This window comes from Rhinopithecus bieti, unplaced genomic scaffold, assembly GCF_001698545.2.
Source record: "Rhinopithecus bieti isolate Rb0 unplaced genomic scaffold, ASM169854v2 scaffold_13248, whole genome shotgun sequence".
NCBI lineage: Eukaryota > Metazoa > Chordata > Mammalia > Primates > Cercopithecidae > Rhinopithecus > Rhinopithecus bieti.
In genome coordinates this window covers 73,820-96,794 of record NW_016807336.1, presented here as the reverse complement: position 1 = coordinate 96,794, position 22,975 = coordinate 73,820, and the positions used below count along the sequence as shown (strand labels likewise).

The following is a 22,975-nucleotide window of genomic DNA, read 5'->3' as shown; positions in this document are numbered from 1 at the left end:
AAATAAAATCACATATAATTCTTCCACCAAGAGATTACCCCTTAGTCAACATTTTGTTGCATATCCTTGCCACCCTTTTACGAAGTGTGAATTAAGAAATATTTTGACAAAAATGTGAACATGCTATGTATACTTTTCGGAAAGTATTATTTAACAATATATCAGGAACATCTTTCCACATTATTAAATGATCTTCTGCACACTTTGATTTTTAACAGCTTCATGGTATTCAATCGCATCAATCAGCCATAATTTATTTAACTAAGCATAACTTATTTAATTATTTAACTACAATTTATTAAAACCACCATTGTGAAACTAGAGTTTTTTATTTCATTTTTTGGTATTATAGACAGTTCTATGGTAAACATCCCTGTAGCTATATTTTGTGCACATGAGTGATGAATTCCTTATGACAAACTCCTAAAAGTGAAATTTCTGGATCAGAAAGACAAAATTGAAGGAGATATATATATCTAAATGGAGACTTCTACTTATAAAGCTCACCTCTTGCACACTTAGAAATATTTAATACTTTTTTTTTAGTTTGAATTTCTTCTGAGTTGAACCTTTTTTCAGATTTATTGACCATTTGTATTTCTTCTTTGCTAAGTTGTCTACAGGTTCACATCCTTTGCCTCTCTTTCTAAGGGTGTATTTGTTTATTGTGTTCTTGTTGCTCTCCAAACACTTTCCTACTTCAAAAAAGTGATTACCGGCCGGGCGCAGTGGCTCACACCTGTAATCCCAGCACTTTGGGAGTCTGAGGCAGGCAAATCACGAGGTCAGGAGATCAAGACCATCCTGGCCAACATGGTGAAACCCCGTCTCTACTAAAATACAAAATCAGCCAGGCGTGGTGGCGCACGTCTGTAGTCCCAGCTACTCGGGGAGGCTGAGGCAGGAGAATTGCTTCAACCCAGGAGCTAGAGGCTGCAGTGAGCCAAGATCACGCCACTGCACTCCAGCTTGGGTGACAGACCAAGACTCTGTCTCAAAAAAAAAAAAAAAAAAAGTGATTACCATGACACCTTAGGAAAAAGCCCATCCAAAACTCTCAGCTGTTTGGTTGAAATGCTATAGCCAGGTCCTAGTCCTCACTAAGGATTGGACAGTGTTTGCATCTGTTCAGCAACAAATCATAGATGGGTTTCCCAGGCTGGCTGGGTATGCTGAATACACATGATAAGCAGATGAGCATCACCTCTCCTTTTTTCCTTTATCTTTCCTTTGGCAAGTATGCTAAGGATGAATCACATACTTCCCATACTCAACCACTGACCTTTAAAATTACGAATGTTTTCAGTATCAATTTGCCCATGCATTCCATGTTGACTTTTAAATCCTGAATGGAAAAGTTAAGGGAAGCTAGGAAAATGAGTAAGTCTGATTGCCATACTCTTCCTACTGACAATATACCTGTATATGAAACCCTGAGAAGTCACACCAATTGCTAAGATTCTCCCATGATCTGGTTGGTCAGTATTGTGCATGTGGGGTGTGGGGTGGGGAGTAAATAGTGGCGGTACCTCTAATCACAATAATTCCTAGTAGTTCCTAGGCTCTTATCAGAGCTAATGCTTTAATCTCACCTTCCTTACTATGCACACTTGGTCTTATATACCACCTCCACTATCAAAGTCTAAAAAAAATGTTTAAACACTTCCAACTGAGCAGTGGAAGGCTCACAGTAAAATAACTAAATCATCAGGCCTGATTTTGCCTTCCCTTCTCCCTTGTCTCTCATCTGTCTCTTTGCCCTCAGAAGTTGATAATAATTATTATCTTAACTCACTCCTTCACATCAACTCAGGGGCCTTGGGAAATACAGGGCTCAAGAGCTCATGGCAAAAGCATCCATCTGCACGTTCAGTCAGCCTTATGTGAATCCATGCACCCATTCATCCACCATCCATATACCCATTCATCCAGGTGGCCCTCCATGCATTCTTCCACCCAACCGTCACACTGTGCATCCCACCATCCGGCCCTCCATGCATCTCTCTACTCACTTATCTATCTATACATCTAAATACCTGTCCATTCATCCACCTGTAGAGTATTGAGCAGTAACTTGGTACTCCGCTGAACACTGAGTTGCAAAGTTAAAAGAGGTCAAATCTTTGCTCTGAAGGAGTTTACTTCCTATTAGGAAGACAAAGAAGTAAATCAATGGTTAAAACAGAGTATAGGAAATATTTTTAAAGGTCTTACATGGGGTATCATGGGAGTCTGTGGGAAGGTCCCAACTTGGGGACGAGGGAGTGAGTTCCAAAGAGGTGGTATCCCTCTGGATTTTAAAGGGCTACATTGGGATTTTCCAGACGAGAAAGAGGAAGAAACTGTCTCAGACAAAGGTGTCAGCATATGACAGGTGACTGGAACCTCAGAGGCCTGAAAGAATGTGGCTTATCCAAGGACAGTCAGTGGTTTGGTGAGACCAAAGCAAACTTGTAAGAAGAGCAGCAGGCAATGCAGCAGGCAGAGCATTGTGAACTAAGCTCTAAGCACTAAGGAGCATGAACTGTAGCCCAAGAGCTTTGGAAAGACACTAAATGGGTTAAGGGTTCAGTGCAGAGCTATAGGATGAGAAGAGGGGAGGAAAAACGACTTAGAAAGGCATATCTACAGACTTCATGTTTGACCAGATTCAAGCATGAGACGAATGCACGGGAAGAGGGTATTTTATTCTAATTCCAAAACTGTCGCTCTCCCCCACTCCCCCACCCCATGTTGAGGGACGTGGGGGGATTGGACCACATGGCCTTGATGCTTTTTTCCAGCTCTGAGAAACTGTAATTCTGCTTGTCCCTCTTTCAACACAATCAGGAACTTGGCCAGCCTCACTTCAATCAGGCCCATGATCTCAATTTAGAAGGAAGATGAGAATGCTGTCTCTGCTTTGTGGTTGTCCAAATTCCAGGATAGTAACATTTTAGTGAATAAAAAGCACTGACATTTTCTCACTGACATTCTTCTATTCAATAGAGTAGGTAGTCAACACTGTAAGAATACACACTTTTCCCATTCAATGCAATAAATTTATTACCATTTTTGAATGAGGGTAGAAGTGCAGCCTGCAATCCTGTTTGTCTCAACTGGTCCTTGTGGAATGCCTCAAGACATCACTGAACCTGCCCAGGCACTCATTACAGGTCATCTGCCAAGGCAGTACTGTTGTCTCAGTGGAGCCTCCTTAGGAGGTAGGGACAGAAAAAAAGGACAATGAACTTGTCTCACAGGGCAAGGAATCTCTTCCCACACCACCTCCACCAATTGGAAGAACAGGAGCCCTGAGACCTGCCCTCCTCTACCACGAACTGTCTGTGAGTCTTTAGAAAAGTCACATATGTATTCTGCTTTCAATTTTCTCTTTTCAATTTTCTCATCCCTTTCAATTCTCTTTTCAATTTTCTCATCCTCAAAACAAGATGGGGAAGGGACAAAATAATCTTCAAGGATCCTGCCGCCTATAACCCCTAATAATGTTACTAATCTGTTTCTATGAGCTAATTCATAAAATGGGTGATAGAGGAATAAGCAAGCACAAAGTGGTGAAAGAAACAAGATTAAAATTAATGGGACCAGGCGCAGTGGCTCACGCCTGTAATCCCAACACTTTGGGAGGCTGAGGTGGGCGGATCACTTGAGGACAGGAGTTTGAGTCCAGCCTGGTCAACAAAGTGAAACCCTGTCTCTACTAAAAATACCAAAATTAGCCGAGTGTGGTGGCGGGTGCCTGTAATGCCAGCTACTCAGGAGACTGAGGTAGGAGAATCACTTAAAGCCAGGAGGTGGAGGTTGCAGTGCTGAGATCATGCCGTTGCACTCCAGCCCAGGCGACAGAGCAAGACTCTTTCTCAAAAAAAAAAAAAAAAAATTAATGGGGTTCCTTGGGGTTGGCTATGGAAGTCTAGTGGTGTACCCACTGCAAGCTCTGGAGCCTTGAATGCCACTTCCTGCAATTCTTGGTCATGTGACCTTGGGCAAATGATATAATCACTCTGTGCCTCAATTTCCTCATCTATATGTTAATAATAGTATCAGCCTTGTAGGTTTATTGAAAGGATTAAATGAATCAGTACATACAAAGTGTTTAGTAAAGTGACTGACACACTTAAGTGTTTCCCAAATGCGTGTTACTATTATCATTATCTAAAAGAGCCACCTAGTGATAACTTTCCAGCTTCAGTCCCTTTGGTGGCTGGGGGGTGGGGGTGGGGAGTGGGGGTGGGTTTGAAACTCCATGAGCAAGAGCAGCTGCAGGATAAAGGCAGACAGGCCTGTGTCTGGGTCCTGGGCCTTCCTTATCCACCTAGAGGGAAGGATCTTTTCCCATAGTTGTCCTGAAACTTCCAGTAAAATGGACTCATTACAAGGTTACACTGTTTCATCTTTTTAAATACATTGATGCCAATGTTCTTGTACAGAATCCTTCGTGCCTACTTCCAATGCAATTTGCATTGTCCTGCATTGCAGAAGTTGCTCACTGACAGTTTCCATTGGAGCACCTTCCCAGATGTGAGACTGGAGCTCTAGTGCATAACTCAGGGATTCAGAGGCCTGGGCTGTCCAGCTTTCTGAACAAGTCCCTTGACCTCTTTGCCCTTGTAATTTTTTTGTGTGACTTTCTTTGCCATCAAAATATTAGGAAAAACTTGCAATCTCTTAGGGTAAAGTCGTGTCAGGTAAGAGAAAAAAACAACACAATCTAGGGTTTGAGTCTAATGGAAATGCTAATTCTTCCAAAATGCATTATCCAAAACTCATTATCATGGGGTAACCCAATAATGCCCAATAATAAGAATTTAAATATTCTTATTTAAATTAAATACATAGCATGTCATATGCTGCCTGATTTTCATTTGCAGTGTGACCTTCAATTGTTAATAATAATGAAGGTAAACTTTTCTGAGTAATTTTCATACATAAATCAAAAGAGATTTAACATTCTTCCCTAACAGAAATATCAGCACACAGCTGGAGAAATGACTATGGAGAAAATATAACTGTGGGACCTAGGAAACTGGCAGGTGATAATAGGCCAATGCCTGCCAGGCACAGTGGCTCATGCCTGTAATCCCAACACTTTGGGAGGCCGAGGCAGGCGGATCACATGAGGCCAGGAATTCAAGACCAGCCTGGCCAACATGGTAAAACTCTGTCTATACTAAAAATACAAAAATTAGCCGGGCGTGGTGGCACGCACCTCTAATCCCAGCTACTGGGGAGGCTGAGGCAGGAGAATCGCTTGAATCCAGGAGACAGAGGTTGCAATGAGCTGAGATGGAGCCCTAGCACTCCAGCCTGGGCAACAGAGTGAGTCTGCATCTCAAAATAAATAAATAAATAAGCTAATGCCTCTCCCTCAGGAGGATTAAGGACTGGCCAGGCCATCATGTAGAATCACCCACCTCCTGCAGCCCAGGTAGCTTCTAATTTGATGACCATTTAGTAGTCACTCTTGCCTGCGACTTTGTTGGTGCTGAAGACTTAAATTTTTAGACTGAAAACAAAATTAATTGGACTGCTTGGGGTTGGGTATGGAGGTAGAGTGGTCTCCCTAGTGCAGACCCAAGAGCCTCTTCAAGAACCTCTGTGGTTCCAAGACCCAGCCTTTGGTCAGAGGGTAAGCAGTTTGGGGAACCAGTGTAGGGGAAGGGAGAGATACTGGGGTTTGCTGACTGACAGCCCGGGGTCCACACCTCTGACTAGCAACATATTGTCTGATCTTGGCCAAGGTACTTAAGCTCTATAAGCCTGAGTTTCCACCCTTGTAAAGTGGAAATTGGGAATTAGGGGAATCAAAAATGTCAGTGTATGTAAAGTTACTATCTTTACAGGGAGTAAAAGTTCAGAGAGCTATGGCTAGACTTTCTGTGCCAGTTGTATGAAGAGGATAATGTTTGTGCGTGACTCACACCTCCCTCACCTTTTCTGATATGACATATACACTACCATAAGTTTGAAGAGGCAAAAATAGTCCTCTCACAGAAAGAATTTCGAACACCTCAGTCTAAGTAGGAGAAATGGATCAGTTGGGCTATTGTCCCCTGTCTCCCTGTCCCTGGGCTCTGCGAGCCTCCAGCTCACAGTCCAATCCTCAAAGGGCTATTCTTCCAACAGGTCTGACAACTGGCTGGCTTCCCACCTCGGACTGCCTCCCGACTTCTTGCTTTCTTATCCTGCAAATTACTCAGATGATTCCAAAATCTGGCGCCCTGTGGAGATCTTTAGACTGGTCAGCAAATATCAAAACGAGATCTCAGACAGGAGAATCTGTGCCTCTGCATCAGCCCCAAAGACCTGCAGCATTGAGCGTGTACTGCGGAAAACAGAGAGGTTCCAGAAATGGCTGCAGGCCAAGCGCCTCACACCAGACCTGGTGCAGGTGAGTGTGAAGGCCATGGGAAGGGGATGTGAAGGGGATGATAAGAAAGACAGAGACAGAGACAGAGAGAGAGAGAGAAATTCATTCCCATCTCATATCTCAGTTTGAGAAAAAGGAGAAGCTGTGGTCTGTCTAAAGTGTGACAAAACACTGTCATAAAACACAGTGGCTTATGGTAAGACAGGAACTAAACAAGGTTTACTTGTAAGGTTCCATCCCATTGTCATTTCCCATTCTCTCTGATGTGATCCTCAGTGACAATTCGGGAAAGTTCCTAGCTGCGACCTCTGGCCTAAAGATCTGACAGAATGACCCTTGCCAGTCCACCCCCTGCCAGGGCCCAACTCACCTGCATCCTTCTCTGACAGCTCTTTGCCAGCTCCCGGGCTAGCTAAGTATTCTCTCTTAGAAGCTCCCATATATATCCTGTTTCACAATACAGAGAGATCACGTTGAAAGTCAGGTTCCTCTTCTATCTCCCACTGTAAAGAATAACCAAACCTCAGCCATTACAGAAGCCAACTTTGATAATACAGCATCCTCTTCCCACCTGACAGCCTCCCACCCACTCCCATGGACATGCTGCCCTGGGAACTTCAGCACCTTGCTGGTGCCATCATCATATTCTGCATTGGTTCCCTCCTGTACTATCATCTCAAGTATCAGCCTTCTTCATTCGAACCAGCACAGCCATGACCCTCCACACACATCTAGCTGAGCCCCTTTGTGCAGAAGACGCCACCTCTGAGGACTGAGTGGCTCACCTTCAGCAAAGATGAGGAAAGAAAGGCTCACCCCAACCTCCCTGCCGTGACAAGGAGGGAGGGCTTGAGCCGACCTTCTCATGGGGATGCTGAGGCTGCTTCTCACACTCCCTGGGCCACTAGGTCCTTTACATGGGTACCTCAGGCTGTCTAAGTGAATTCTGAGCGCTAACAAACGCTCTGTTGGCTTCTGCAAGATAAGAGACATAGAGCAAAAAAGAATCACTGGTTCCTGGCTATCTCATCCATGTAATAAGACCTTCTGGCTTTGTGCTTAGGTTGTGTGGTGTGATGGTTAATTTTATGTGTCAACTTGATTGGGCCATGGGATGCCCAACTATTTAGTCAGACATTATTCTGAGTGTTTCTGTGAAGATGACTTTGGATGAGATTAACATTGAGATCAGTAGACTGAGTCAAGCAGATTATGTGTGTGGGACTCATCCAGTTGGCCGAAGGCCTCAATAAAATAAACGCTGACCCACTTCCTAATAAGAGGGAACTCCTCCTGCCTGACTGGCTGCATCTGAGCTGGGACATTGGCTTTTCTTCTACCTTCAGACTCACACTGAAACATCAGCTCTTCTTGGGTGTCAAGGCTGCCAGCCCTTGAAGTAGAGCTATACCATTGGCTCTCCTGAGTCTTCAGCTTGCCAACTGCAGATCTTAGGAACCGTCAGTCTCTATGGTCACATAAGCCAATTTCTTATAATAAATCTCACTCCATCTATCTATCTATACATCCTATTAGTTCTGTTTATCTGGAGAACCCTGACTAATACATGTGGAAACTATTTTGAAATCAGGAGGAGTCAGATTGCTGGTAATATAGCCATCATGGAACATTGAATAAAACTGAGCTTTCCAATGTGGTGCTTTTGCAGTCTGCACTCTATGAATTTATTGACACTGAGTGGGAACAGAAAAAAACGGAAGAAGTCACGCTGTCCCCAGGCTGGGGAGGTGTTGGCAAGATCTAATATGAGGGTCTTGGAGTTTGTGCAGGAGACAGGAGGTGGAGGCTTAGGTAGAAGAACCCCATGGTGGATGCTCAACACAGGGCAGAAGCAGAACAGAGGTTATATAACAAATCTCACACCATGGTTAACGTGCAACCCCCTGTGCCTCTCTTTCTGTCCTGCAGACAGACTCTTCACGCACTAGCTTTGGTACCCACCATATGCCATTCACAGGCTGGGGACAGCGTGACTGTCTAGTATGAGGCATGGAAAAGACCGCTAGGAGACCTCCTCCATTTTGCCTCAAATATGTGCTCAGGAACAAACAGAAGTCCCCAAGAAGAGCAAAACAAGGTAGACAAAGAATTGTTTCAGAACCCCTTGAAGATCCTATCACCTCTTACTGCCCCCATCATTGTTGAGTCCCATTCTGAAAAGCATAATTTCTAAAAGGCAAGCCTATCTCCACCTGGGACCTGGACAACATACCAAAGGAAGGAATTTTCCTTTTCTATTTTTTTTTTTTTTTTTTTTTTTTTTTTTTTTTTTTTTGAAACAGAATCTTGCTCCATCACCCAGGCTGGAGTGCAGTGGCATGATCTCTGCTCACTGCAACCTCTGCCTCCCAGGTTCAAGCAATTCTCCTCTCTCAGCCTCCTTAGTAGCTGGGATTACAGGCGCCCTCCAACACGCCTGACTAACTTTTGTATTTTTAGTACAGATGGAGTTTCACCATGTTGGCCAGGCTGGTCTCAAACTCCTGACCTCAGGTGATCCGCCTGCCTCAGCCTCCTAAAGTGCTGGGATTACAGGCGTGAGCCACCGTGCCCAGCCAGGAAGGAACTTTCTGGTGTGCAAGATACACTTGAGATTCTACCTAAGGTAGCTAGACTGGCATGGGGCTTTGAACTAAGGAAAACGTCCTCTTTCTCTCACCTTCTAGATACTTCCATAATAACAGTACAGTAGAGATTATCCCAGGGGGCCTAACAAGTCCAAAGCAACCTGCCAGGTACATCTTTTGCAGTCTGTACTCTATGAGTACACCTTGATGAATGTAGACACTAGGGTCTAGGGAAAAGATTCCTGGAGCCTGGAAACTATGGTTGAGTTTTGTATCTGCCACTAAAAGCTGTGGCAAAATGAGAAGAAGGAGCAGAGATGCAGTAATAACACAGAGCTTCCATTCCTGTTCATCCATCCAACAAGTTTCATCAACTGTGCTACAGCATCCTGGGTATTCAAAGATGAATCAGACGCAAGCTCCGCCCCCAGAAGCATATGGCTCAGTGGTAGAGACAGGCAAGAGCACAAATTGCCACCCAGCATTGTAGTTAATATGCTGACACTCTGTACTGAAACAAAGGACACACTACTGACTTGGGTCCTTCACTCCCTGACCAATTGACCTTGGATTTAAGCCCAAAATTTCCCCAATCTGCTCTGACATTCCTTCTCCAAAATTGAGGTGGGAAGAGGGCTTCTGGATGATCTCAAAGACCCTCCAAGCTCTGATATTTTTTAACTTGATATGACTCTGCTTCATTTATTTAGCAAATACTGACTGAATACCTTCTAATCACCAAGAGCTATGCTGGGTGCCTTGATTTTCTTATTTCTCAAATGACAGAAAATAGTACCTGCTCTGTCTGATTCATTTATCCTAATGAGCTTATAGACAAGAATATACTTTAGAAGTCCATCACTATAGAAATGCACAGCAGTATTCTTGTAATAAGTGAGTCCCTTTCTCCAATTTGTTATGCTAAAATTTACTCTACCAATTTTGTCATCTTGCATTACATGCAGCTAAACAAGCTCTTCTTCTTTCTGCCAAAACAGCATCTATTAACAACATGCTGGTAATACATGGCCAAAAGCAGAACAATTTTTGCTTTACTTTGGCCCTCCCCTAACCCACCTTTTCATCTCCACCATAGATTTTTCCCTTCCTTATAAAAAGGGAAATATTAGCAGCCATTTTATAAATTCTGCACAAACCCATTCTTCTCCTATCCATTAAGCTCAAGGTCATTACTGTCTTATTTTGACACCATCTTCTCTATCTCTCCTCACCTCCTTTCCAGAGACCCTTTGCCCTTAGGATTCCACAGCGGGCCCAAGGTGTTCCGCCACACTCTTTCCCACTTTCACGTCTCATCCAGGCTGCACTCAAACACCTGCTCTGTTTTTTTGCTTGTTTGTTTTGGTTTGGTTTTTTTGAGACAGAGTTTCACTCTTGTCACCCAGGCTGGAGTGCAGTGGCACCATCTCGGCTCACTGNAAAAAAAAAAAAAAAAAAAAAAAAACTTGTATGTGAATGCTTATAGCAGCACTATTCATAATAGCCAAAAGGTAGAAACAACCCAAATGTTGTTCATCAACCAATGAATGGATAAAAAATATATTCTATCCATACAGTGGAATATTATTCAGCCATGAAAAGGAATTAAGTGCTGATACATGCTACAACATGGGTAAACCTTGAAAACATTGTGCTTAGTGAATAAAAGAAGTAAAACACAAAAGCCACATATTCTATGATTTAATTTATAGGCAATGTCCAGAACAGGCAAATCCGCAGAGACAGAGAGGAAATCAGTGGTTGCCAAGGGCTGAGGGGAGGCGAGAATTAGGAGTGACTGTTTAATGGGTTCAGGATTTCTTTCTGGAGTGATGAAATGATTCTGGAATTAGGTAGTGGTGATGGTCGCACAGTCTTCTGAATGCATTAAAAGCCACTTAATTGTATAATTTGAAATGGTTTAAATGGTGAATGTTATTGTTATGTGAATTTTGCCTCAATTTTAAAAAGGAAGAATAAGCCATAGAAACAACTTCTCCTATTCTGTGACCCATTCTCTTGTGATGGGCAGCTAATGTCATAATTTAATTTGTGCCGGGAAGTTAACAGCTAATGGCATTTCACTGTTAGCCCTCTAAGAAGCCATTTGCATGAAAAGCCAATATTGCGATGCTTTCACTAGTTCATGCATGACTATCTCAGGCCTTCCTAATATATTCCTGCATTCTTCCTCTACTAAACCCAGATGTGGCCCAGAATTCTTCTCAATAGTGTTCTAAGTTAGCAGCCTCTGTCTTTGATCTCAGCTGGAATAAGAGATGAGCCCTCTGAGTGATCATTCATCCCAGATTTGGCCAAACAGCTCTGCCCTGTTTTTCTGATAACCCATCAGACATAAGTCCTAATTTCTTGTTTGGAAATCATGATCTTTCTGTATTTATGTGGGATTTTCAAGAGCCAACTGGGGAGCTATTATAGGATACGTGATTGGGAGATTTGCCTCATCCTTCAACTCACACCAAATGGCCCAGTGTCAGTTCAGCCTACCTGTCAGGCCAGCCCCCTGGGACTCTCTCTGTGTGTGACTTAAGTGGGTTTTCTCTGATTCCCTCAAGAGCCATTTTCCAACTGGGATCTAAGCCAGAGCCTTCAATTGTGCCTATCTGCTTGTGTGTGTGTTGCTGTGTGTTTAGGGGAAGAAAAAGATGCCACAAGGAGCTCACAGGCTCTGCTCAGAGAACTGACAAGGCAGAGATGAGAGGAGAAAAAAAAAATCAAAGAAATAAAAGTAAATGAAAGGGAGGAGGGATCTGGCCGGTTCAGGGACCTCAGAACTTTGACTGTCAGCCCTGCTTATGAATAAATAAAGTCAAGTTGGATGAAAAGCCCCAGTAGTCATCATCAGAGGCTGAGCCAGGGAGTCCCGGGCTCCCCTCCTGCAGGGCCAAATGCAGTTTTGTATTTAAGGACACTGCATCTTGAGCCACAGTGCAGTACAGCTACCGCAGGGCTGCTAAGGAAGATGACAGGACCAAGAATTAGGAAGAAAGTGAAACGATGCAGTGTGTGTGTGTGTGTGTGTGTGTGTGTGTGTGTGCGCGCGCGCGCGCGCAGGCACGCGCTCGAGCATGTGTAGCACTTATGCTAATAACATCGTGACTTTTCTCCTCTAAAAGCTGCATTGTTCTGATGGGAATATCCCACAGCCTAAATTACTACCCCACAAACAGAACCACAGCCAAGAACACCGCTCAGAGTTTACCATGAGGTGCTTGTTCACAAAACCACAAAGAAGGCTTCCTCTGCTTTTATGCCAAGAGGCAACCACCCTAAGCAGCACGTGGCTAATCAGGGGAAAACACATATCCTCCACTGTGTCCGGCTCCCATCCCCTCAACTACGATCCGATCTGACATTGTTCTAAACAGTGTTACTCCCTCCAAACAGGAATACACCAGATGGCCGCAGAGCCTTTTCTCCCACTAGATGGCAGTACAGAGTGTTCAGTCAGCTTTGTTTAAACAAGGATGGTTGACTATTTTACTTCCCACGTCTCCATTATTTTTTTAAATGCATAGAATAAGGGAAATCAGCAAATTAACCAAAATGCGTGTGCATTATATAATCTAAATGTGGGTTCAGATGTAACTAATAAACAAGTGAAATTCACTTTTGTTTAAATGTAACTCAAAAATATGTAAGAGATGGTTATAGGACCTGTGCTAGGCGCTAGGAGGGCATACGGGTATCAAGAGAAGGTCGTTGCACTCTGGGAGATGACACCCCAGTGAGGGAGACAGACCATATTCGATTCGTTCTGATACAAGACACCCTGTGATAAAGTGCTTTAACGAAGATGAAAATTTTATATTGGATTCACAGCTGGTTTTCAGACTGTAAATATTTTAATGCCTCACAGGCTACTAGGTCAAGGATGCTTCAAAAAAGTTCCATTTGTTTGTTTGTTTGTTTTAAAAGAGAACATGACTATATTGGTGCTGAAAAAGAAAAAATAGGCTGACTAGTGGCTGTATTATTTTCACACACATCTATCACTGGAGTCAAAGATGAAATGACTATTAGTGGAAAAGGAAATTTAAGCAACTAAGAATGCCTCCACAGTACCACACAGGGCAATATTCCCTGGATGTCAGTGCACATCTTCTGGCGGAATGCTCTTGGAGGAACAGAGCCCTTTCAGAGGTACATCCTCACTATGAAATCACGAGACCCCGTTCCTGTGACCCTTGGGAGGTATTCAGAGTGCTGTGTTTCTCACCCATGGGAGTTTGGGGAACCAATTGGAGAGATATTATGGAATAGATACAAGTCCCCTCTCAGCCCATTTTCTCCATCCAGTCCTGGAATTGGAAATGTTCAGAGTTAAAACAACTAAGATTTTGAATCATCTAATTTATTTAAGATTACAACCATGAAGACTTTGCCATCTCAACATTTGTGGCAAAGAGGTTATTTGGAACGGGTCAGAGACTAACCTACTCATTTCCAAACTTCCATTGTGTCATAGACTCATAGAAAAGGGCCTAATAATCACCCAGTGTGCCCACTCAAATGACCCCTACATTATTCTTGATGGAGCTCATGAATGAAAATGAGACAGTTGGCTGGGCGTGGTGGCTCACACCTGTAATCCCAGCACTTTGGGAGGCCGAGACGGGCAGATCACGAGGTCAGGAGATCGAGACCATCCTGGCTAACACGGTGAAACTCCGTCTCTACTAAAATACAAAAAATTAGCCAGGCATGGTGGTGGGCGCCTGTAGTCCCAGCTACTTGGGAGGCTGAGGCAGGAGAATGGTGTGAACTGGTAGGTGGAGCTTGCAGTGAGCCAAGATCGCGCCACTGCACTCCAGCCTGTGCAACAGAGTGAGACTCCATCTCAAAAAAAAAAAAGAAAAGAAAAAAAGAAAAGAAAATGAGACAGTGAAAGGCTTCCCCAGTCCTGACACAGATAAGTTGAGAAAGAAAAAGGAGGCAAGAGAAGACTAGGGGAAAGATAGACATGAGACAAGTCACCAGTGGCTCCTTCCAGATGATGCTCAAATACAGAATATAGGCAGCCCCCAGCCAAAACGTAACCAAAGCCTGAATAATCATCAGAACAGACGACACAAAGCAAGCTTTGCCTTTACAGGGCTTTAAGCTTTCCCTAAACTTAGATGTTACCAATCAAGCCTCTTTTTAAAAAAATCAAGGCATCTTTGTTCTATACAATTCTTCCTTTGATATCTCATTATCCCTATCCTGATGTACTCAGAAAAAAACGCTTTTGCCATTAAGTGTGACTTGGCCCAGAGGTCTCCGGATTGGCTGTCCCTCTATGCATGTCCACATACTATGAAGTAAGCAAAGGTTAAACTATATAATATATAGTATATACCTATAAAGAAAGTCACTTGGAAGACATCAATTAATACAGTGATTGTGTTCTAACACAATATTTGTGGCCTAATAAACAGAACATAATCACTATATCAATTGATTGTGATATGGTGATTGTGTTCTGTTTATTAAGCCACAAAACCCCTCAACACATTTTTTAAAGTAGAAATATTAAAGATCATTTTATCTAATCAAAAGGAATCACATCAGACATTAACAATAATAAAAGGGGGGGGGAAAACCTACCAAACCAGAAATGTAAAAACATTATCTTTTGAGCCACAGAGCAAATAATTGAAATTGTAACAATATCAGGATAATAACAATGATGAAAACTCTGTATTTCCGCGATCTATGATTTAGTCTTTGCCAAATCTCTGCTCAGAGGAAAATTGAAAATCAATCTAGGGTTCTGTTAGGCTGCTGTCGACACAAGTTTGGTCATTAATGTGGAGAAATAATACAAAAGATATTAAAATGTATATTAATTTGTTCCTAACTCAAGGCCACTTATGGCAGTAATAGTTTTTACAATTGCGTTAGCTCTTCTCTCTTAAGATTATCAAGAGGTCGATGGAAGGCATAATTTGGAAAGCTTTTGTGTGGGTTAAGCAGGGAATAAGTATATTTATTCCTAGTTTATATATGAGAGCAAACCACAGAGAAATATATCAATATGTTAAAGATCAAAATCTATCTCTACTTACTGAATTACACATATGTCATAGATTCCTGGGGTTGAAATAAATTTGAAAGCTCAGCAATTTGAACTCTAACATATTTGCATCCTTTCTGTAAGGCAAAGGGTCATCTATCTTATCATACAGTGACAGGAAACTCACTACCTTCAGCTTATGCCTTCTTTGGACAGAACAGATACTTGGAAAGTTCATCTCAAATCTGTCTTCTTGTAGCTCTCACTTGTGTAAATTATTTCTACGCCTTGGAGTCGTACAGATTATACATGACGTATGCCCTCCCATACACGCAGCTCCTAAATCCTGGCTTCCCCATTGTAAACATCCCCAATTCTCTTTTTCATCTCGGTATTCCCCTCATATTGAAGCTTCTTAAATGTTATGTCAACTGAAATCCCTTCTGTAGCTAGATTTTAGTTTACAAGGACAGAACCTGTTGTTTATCCTGTTATATATGATCTTCTTATATTAAATCCATTATTCTAGCCTGTCAACTTGATTCTGATACTTATCATACCCACTGTCACCTCAAGTACATATTATTCTCAGTTTTGATGAACACTACTTTTATCTATGTCTTAGTCCTCAATAAAAATGTTAAACAGAACAGGGCCAAATAAAAAGCTTTCTTTCTCTAGAGGGGTTAATCCATTAGTTGTTAGGTAAACTCAGTTAACCAATTACGAATCATCTTAATTTTTCTATGCAGCCCAAATCTTGTTTCCCCTTTTCTTTTATAGGGGTCTCATGAGAATCACTGTTGAATGCCTCACTAAAGTTCATATATTCTACGTCTATTGCATTTCTCTGATTAAAAATCAAATAACCAGGTCAAAGAGAAAAAAAGTCGTTAGTCTGGAATGATTTGATTAAAAGAATCCTCAGTGACTCCTTAAGATCATCATTTCCCCTTCTGGAGGCTCAGAAATTATCCTATGAATAACCTGTTTTAGAATATTTCCTGTGATCCAGGATCAGCCCACTAATCACTAATTTGTGAAATCTACCCTCTTGCTCCTTTTAAATATCAGAAATGGATTTTCATGCCTTTTCTGTTCTCTACATTCACCGCCCATGTTTCAACAATATCATTTGTCAGGTCTTTGTGAATCTCCCAGGCTGTGAAACTCACTCAGAACAATGAAGCCTTCCTTTATTCATTCTGGCTTTTCATTCCTGTTTACCACATTTTGCTTCACCTTTTTCACATCAAAGTCCCAACACCTGAAAGAGAAAACAAGCAAACCTTAGAAATGAAAATCGGGCCTTCATTTTGTTATCCACCAAAATTCTCCTAATGGCCCTATTGTCTTTGTTTTCTTCATACTCTGAGCTTTGTAACATATAGCTATTTTTAAGGATTTTCAATTAAAGTATAAACTGCATACATAAATACATAAATCTTAAGTACACAGCTGGATAAATTTTCACTCGTGTATTCACTCATGGCCACCATCCATATCAAGATATCGAACATTTCTGGCCCCTCAAAAGGCTCCTTCATGTACCTTTCCAAAAAAGACCACATCCTAGGGTGACCAAGCATCCCAGTTTGCTTGGGACTATCCCAGTTTTCACACTGAAACCTCTCGGTTGCAGGACAACCTGAACAGTTGGTTACCCTGCCCCTTCCCAGAGGTAGCCACTATTCTGACCTAACTCACCATGGATTAGTTTTACCTGTTTTTGAAGTTCGTTTAAATGGAGTCATACAATATGTACACAACACATCATGCTATTTATCTGTGTTGTTGCATGAATCAGTGGTTGGTTTTCTTTCACCACAGTGTAATATTCCACTCTGTGATGGTTTCACACTGATGTATTCTGCTGTTGATGAACATTTGGGCTGTATTTAGTTTGCACTATTGTGAATTAAAGTTGCTACAAACATTATTGTACATATCTATTGGTGAACATAAGCACAAAGAGGTGGAATTGTTGAGTCAGAGCATGTACATATGGACAGATTTAGTTGACTCTGCTAAGTAGTTTTCCAAAGTTGCTATGCTGATTTCCTCCTATTAGCAATGGGAGAAAGAATTGCATTGTTTCATATCTTCATCGACACTTACTACTGTTAGTTTTTAATTTTTGTTATTTTGGTGGGAGTCTGGCAGTATATCATTGTATGGTTTGAATTTGCATTTTTCTAATAACTGATTATATAGAATCCTTTTCATATATTTACTGGCTTCTTTGATCTCATCTTTGGTAAAGTACTGGGTTAGTTTGTCCATTTTTATAGGATTGTCTTTCTTATTAATTAGTACAAGTTATACAAGTTGTATTTATATTCTAGATACAAGCTCTTTGTCAGCTATGTATTACAAATATCTTCATCCAGGCTAAGGCTTGACTTTTCCCCCTCTTAATGGTTTTTTTTTTTTTTTGTTTGTTTTGTTTTGTTTTGTTTTGTTTTGTTTTTTTGAGACAGGGTGTCTCTGTCACCAGGCTGGAGTGCAGTGGCATGATCATAGCTCACTATAACCTCAAACTTCTGGGGTCAAGCAATCCTCCTGCCTTCAGCCTCCCAAGTAGCTGGGAGTACAGTTGTACACCATGCTCAGCTACTTTTATTTTTTTGTAGAGACAGGGTCTCACTGTATTGTCCAGGCTGCCATAATTGCTTCGTTTTGATGAATTGGAATTCTTAATTTTAATGAAGCCCAGTTTTTTAATATTTTATTTTATGGTTAGCACTTTTAATGTCCTGTTTATCCTGTGTTCATGAAGATGTTCTCTCGTTTACTTCTAGAAGCTTTAATATTTTATCTCTCATATAGAGGTCTATAATACATCCCAAATTACTTTTTATGAGTGATGTACAGTAGGGGTTAAGGGTTTTTTTCCCCATATGAATATCCAATTGACCAAACATTATATTTTAAAAAACCACTATTTCCTCACTGAATTTCAATAGAATGTGAGAAATCAGATGACTATATATGAGTGAATCTGTTTCTGGAATCTCTGTTGTATTCCATTGGTGTATTATCTAGCTTTGTGTCAATATGAAACTGTATTAATTACTGTAGATGTATAGTAAGCCTTGATATCCTGTAGCATAAGGCCCTCAGATTTATCCTTCTTCACTGGAATTCTAGCATTTCCAAATAAATTTTAGTACCATTTTGTCAGTTTCCACAAAACCTGCTGTAATTTTGATTCATTAAATATATAGAGCAATTCGAAGAAAAGTGACACCTTAACATCATTGAGACTCCCAATCCATGAACATGGAGTAGGTATCTATTTCCTTAGGTCTTCTTTAATTTATCTCACTGTTTCATGGTTTTCAGTACAGCTATTTTGCACACCTTTTGCTAGCTATCTTGGACATTTGATGTTTTTTGATGTTACTGTAAATGATATTGTTAGATACACTGGATATTTGATATTTTGCTGTTACTATAATTTGTATGGCTTCAAATTTTATTCTCCTAGCCTCTGTTGCTAATACGTAGAAATACAGTAGTCCCTCCTTTATCCCTGGTTTTGCTTTCCACAGTTTCAGTCACCCATGGTCAACTGTGGTCTGAAAATAGGTGAGTACAATACAATAAGACATTTTGAGAGACAGACACCACAATCACATAACTTTTATTACAGTATATTGTTACAATTGCTTTGTTTTATTATTAGTTACTATTGTTAAGCTCCTACTATGCTTAATTTTAAATTAAGCTTTATCATAGATATGTAAGAATAGGGAAAAAACAGTGTATATAGGCCCTGGTACTTATCTGTGGCTTCAGGCATCCACTGGAGGTCTTGCAATGTATGCCTCATGGATAAGAGGGAACTACTGTACAAATGATTTTGTGTATTTACCCTATATCCAACAATCTTGTTAAATTTACCTATTATTTCTAATAGCTTGCCTATAGATTTTTTTTTATTTTCCATGTATACCATTATGTCATTCCATCTTCAAATAATTGTAGTTTTATTTATTTTTTTCTCACATTAAAATATGTTCTATTTCTTGCCTTATTGTACTGGTTAGAGCTTCCAATACATTGATAAATAGCAGTGGTCCTAGTAACATAACCATTTTGTTCCAAACTTTAGAGCAAAAGAACTCTGTATTTGAGACTCATCAAGAAAGAATCCACTGGTGACCTATCTCATGTCTAGTATTCCTCTAGTCCTCTTTTGCCTTCATCTTTTATTCTCAACTTATCTGCTTCAAGGCTGGGTGAGCCTTTTCCGGAATCCTTTTCACTAATGAGATCTATGAATTATAATTAGGTATCTATTTTAGCAGACAAACCAAATGATTTGTTGGTCCCCCCTTTTAAATAATCCTATAATATGATGAAGACCTGGAAATTGATAGGTTATTCTTTGTCCCATTCAAAACAACCCCTTAACACAAATGCTGATGAGGTGATGTTCCAGTGGCTCCAACACCGAGTTACTCCATCGTTTGAAGGAAAAGATGAGCTGTGTGGGGCTTGCTCACACACTCTTGCTGGGCAATGAACAAGCACTGTGATTAAATTCACAGGTATCACAGGAATGTTAGCTATAAGATTTTAGTATACCCTCAGTATGACTAAAGATGTTTCCTTCTACTTCTACTCTAGTTTATTGAGAATTTTCATAAATTTTATAAAATGCTTTTCTGCATATATTAAGATGACCATATATTTTCTCTCCTTTATTCTATCAATGTGATAAATTACATTGATTTATTTTCAAATATTAAACCAACCTTGAATTCTAGTATTTTTTCAGTTATTTTCTCTTTATGTTCTTAGTTTAGACATTCTCTGTTTTGGATTTATTTTGTTTTGCTTTGTTTTAGCTCACTAATATGTTCTACTGTGCCCAATTTTCTGTTAAAGCCAGTAAAGAAGTTCTTAATTTCAGATATTGCATTTTGCATTTCTAGAATGTCTATTTAATTTTTTATAGATTCCAACCATCTTGAAATTCTCTCTTTTCATTCATTTGGTCTCTTTTCCTCTATTTTCTTAAAATCTTAACCAGACTTACTTTTAATTCCTCGTTTCTACTCTAATATCTGGATTATCTCTGGTTCCACTTCTGTCTGTGTTGATAGTTTTCCTTTTCTTGATTATTAGTTATTCTTTCTTCTTCACATTTTGGGGTAATTTTAATGGAGTAATTTTTTTATTGTATGCCAAATTTTAAGTGTAATGCCTTATAAAGTTTCTGAATTATGTCATCTTCCTTTAAAATTGTTGAGTTTTGTTCTAGTAGCCAATTAAATTGCTCTCAAATCACTTAAAGCCAGGATTTTGCAATCTCAAGACTATTGACACTTTGAGCTGGATCATTCTTTGTTGGGGAAGGAGGCTGGCTTATACCTTGTAGAATGTTTAGCAGCATCCCTGGCCTCTACCCACTAGATGTCAGTAGCATTACAACCCCAGTTGTGACAACCAAAATGTTTCCAGGTGTTGTCAAAATATCCCCTGGGGAGAAAATTTCTTCCAGTTGAGAGTCACTGCCTTAATTCTGTTGAGAATGGATTTTAGACTTGGTTCGTGTAGCTTTCTTGGTCTCGCCCTTACTGCTAGGACATGGTCCCTGCTGATAAGGCGTGATCCTTACTACTAGAATGTGGACTTTCTGAGGTCCAGTTGAAAGCTCAGGATATTCACTAAGATGTCTAGCCAAACTTCAGCCTTCATCTCTCCAGCACCATGCAGCCTCTGAAATCTCTGCTTAGCAATACATTCTTCTAATATGGTTCTCTGATAGGTCTCTAGAGGCCTACCCTACTCACATGCTGCTTAGGAGCTGGCCAAGGACCTGAGGGAAATTCTTACAAAGTTACGGGGCCTCCTTCTCTGTGAATTTCTCCTTTACAGGACTGTGTCTCCCAAATCCCAGCCATTTTGGCAGCCCCAAATGCTGATCTCTGTTTCCTTTACCTAGCACAAACCTACAATGCAGCTTGGAAAATGCTCTCAGGGAAAAGATAGTGTGAATATGGGGCTCACCTCGTGTGTATCCTTTCTCACAAGGATCATTGTGCTGTGTTGGTTATGGTTCAATACCTGCAAAGAGTTGTTTTATATATTTTGCTGAGATTTTAGAGCTATTTACNACATCCCAAATTACTTTTTATGAGTGATGTACAGTAGGGGTTAAGGGTTTTTTTCCCCATATGAATATCCAATTGACCAAACATTATATTTTTAAAAAACCACTATTTCCTCACTGAATTTCAATAGAATGTGAGAAATCAGATGACTATATATGAGTGAATCTGTTTCTGGAATCTCTGTTGTATTCCATTGGTGTATTATCTAGCTTTGTGTCAATATGAAACTGTATTAATTACTGTAGATGTATAGTAAGCCTTGATATCCTGTAGCATAAGGCCCTCAGATTTATCCTTCTTCACTGGAATTCTAGCATTTCCAAATAAATTTTAGTACCATTTTGTCAGTTTCCACAAAACCTGCTGTAATTTTGATTCATTAAATATATAGAGCAATTCGAAGAAAAGTGACACCTTAACATCATTGAGACTCCCAATCCATGAACATGGAGTAGGTATCTATTTCCTTAGGTCTTCTTTAATTTATCTCACTGTTTCATGGTTTTCAGTACAGCTATTTTGCACACCTTTTGCTAGCTATCTTGGACATTTGATGTTTTTTGATGTTACTGTAAATGATATTGTTAGATACACTGGATATTTGATATTTTTGCTGTTACTATAATTTGTATGGCTTCAAATTTTATTCTCCTAGCCTCTGTTGCTAATACGTAGAAATACAGTAGTCCCTCCTTTATCCCTGGTTTTGCTTTCCACAGTTTCAGTCACCCATGGTCAACTGTGGTCTGAAAATAGGTGAGTACAATACAATAAGACATTTTGAGAGACAGACACCACAATCACATAACTTTTATTACAGTATATTGTTACAATTGCTTTGTTTTATTATTAGTTACTATTGTTAAGCTCCTACTATGCTTAATTTTTAAATTAAGCTTTATCATAGATATGTAAGAATAGGGAAAAAACAGTGTATATAGGCCCTGGTACTTATCTGTGGCTTCAGGCATCCACTGGAGGTCTTGCAATGTATGCCTCATGGATAAGAGGGAACTACTGTACAAATGATTTTTGTGTATTTACCCTATATCCAACAATCTTGTTAAATTTACCTATTATTTCTAATAGCTTGCCTATAGATTTTTTTTTATTTTTCCATGTATACCATTATGTCATTCCATCTTCAAATAATTGTAGTTTTATTTATTTTTTTCTCACATTAAAATATGTTCTATTTCTTGCCTTATTGTACTGGTTAGAGCTTCCAATACATTGATAAATAGCAGTGGTCCTAGTAACATAACCATTTTGTTCCAAACTTTAGAGCAAAAGAACTCTGTATTTGAGACTCATCAAGAAAGAATCCACTGGTGACCTATCTCATGTCTAGTATTCCTCTAGTCCTCTTTTGCCTTCATCTTTTATTCTCAACTTATCTGCTTCAAGGCTGGGTGAGCCTTTTCCGGAATCCTTTTCACTAATGAGATCTATGAATTATAATTAGGTATCTATTTTAGCAGACAAACCAAATGATTTGTTGGTCCCCCCTTTTTAAATAATCCTATAATATGATGAAGACCTGGAAATTGATAGGTTATTCTTTGTCCCATTCAAAACAACCCCCTTAACACAAATGCTGATGAGGTGATGTTCCAGTGGCTCCAACACCGAGTTACTCCATCGTTTGAAGGAAAAAGATGAGCTGTGTGGGGGCTTGCTCACACACTCTTGCTGGGCAATGAACAAGCACTGTGATTAAATTCACAGGTATCACAGGAATGTTAGCTATAAGATTTTTAGTATACCCTCAGTATGACTAAAGATGTTTCCTTCTACTTCTACTCTAGTTTATTGAGAATTTTTCATAAATTTTATAAAATGCTTTTTCTGCATATATTAAGATGACCATATA

General features: G+C 40.2%; 1 protein-coding gene across 3 annotated transcripts in view; it reads left to right on the top strand.

Annotated features, from left to right (window-relative positions):
* The window catches only part of DIPK2B (divergent protein kinase domain 2B), a 61,266-nt gene that overhangs the window by 4,935 nt on the left and 33,356 nt on the right, over nt 1-22,975 (top strand). For all 3 annotated transcript variants that reach the window (XM_017881363.1, XM_017881362.1, XM_017881364.1), the window contains exon 2: nt 6,127-6,391. In XM_017881363.1, coding sequence (XP_017736852.1) covers nt 6,127-6,391 — 265 coding nt within the window. The remainder of the gene's footprint in view (nt 1-6,126; nt 6,392-22,975) is intronic.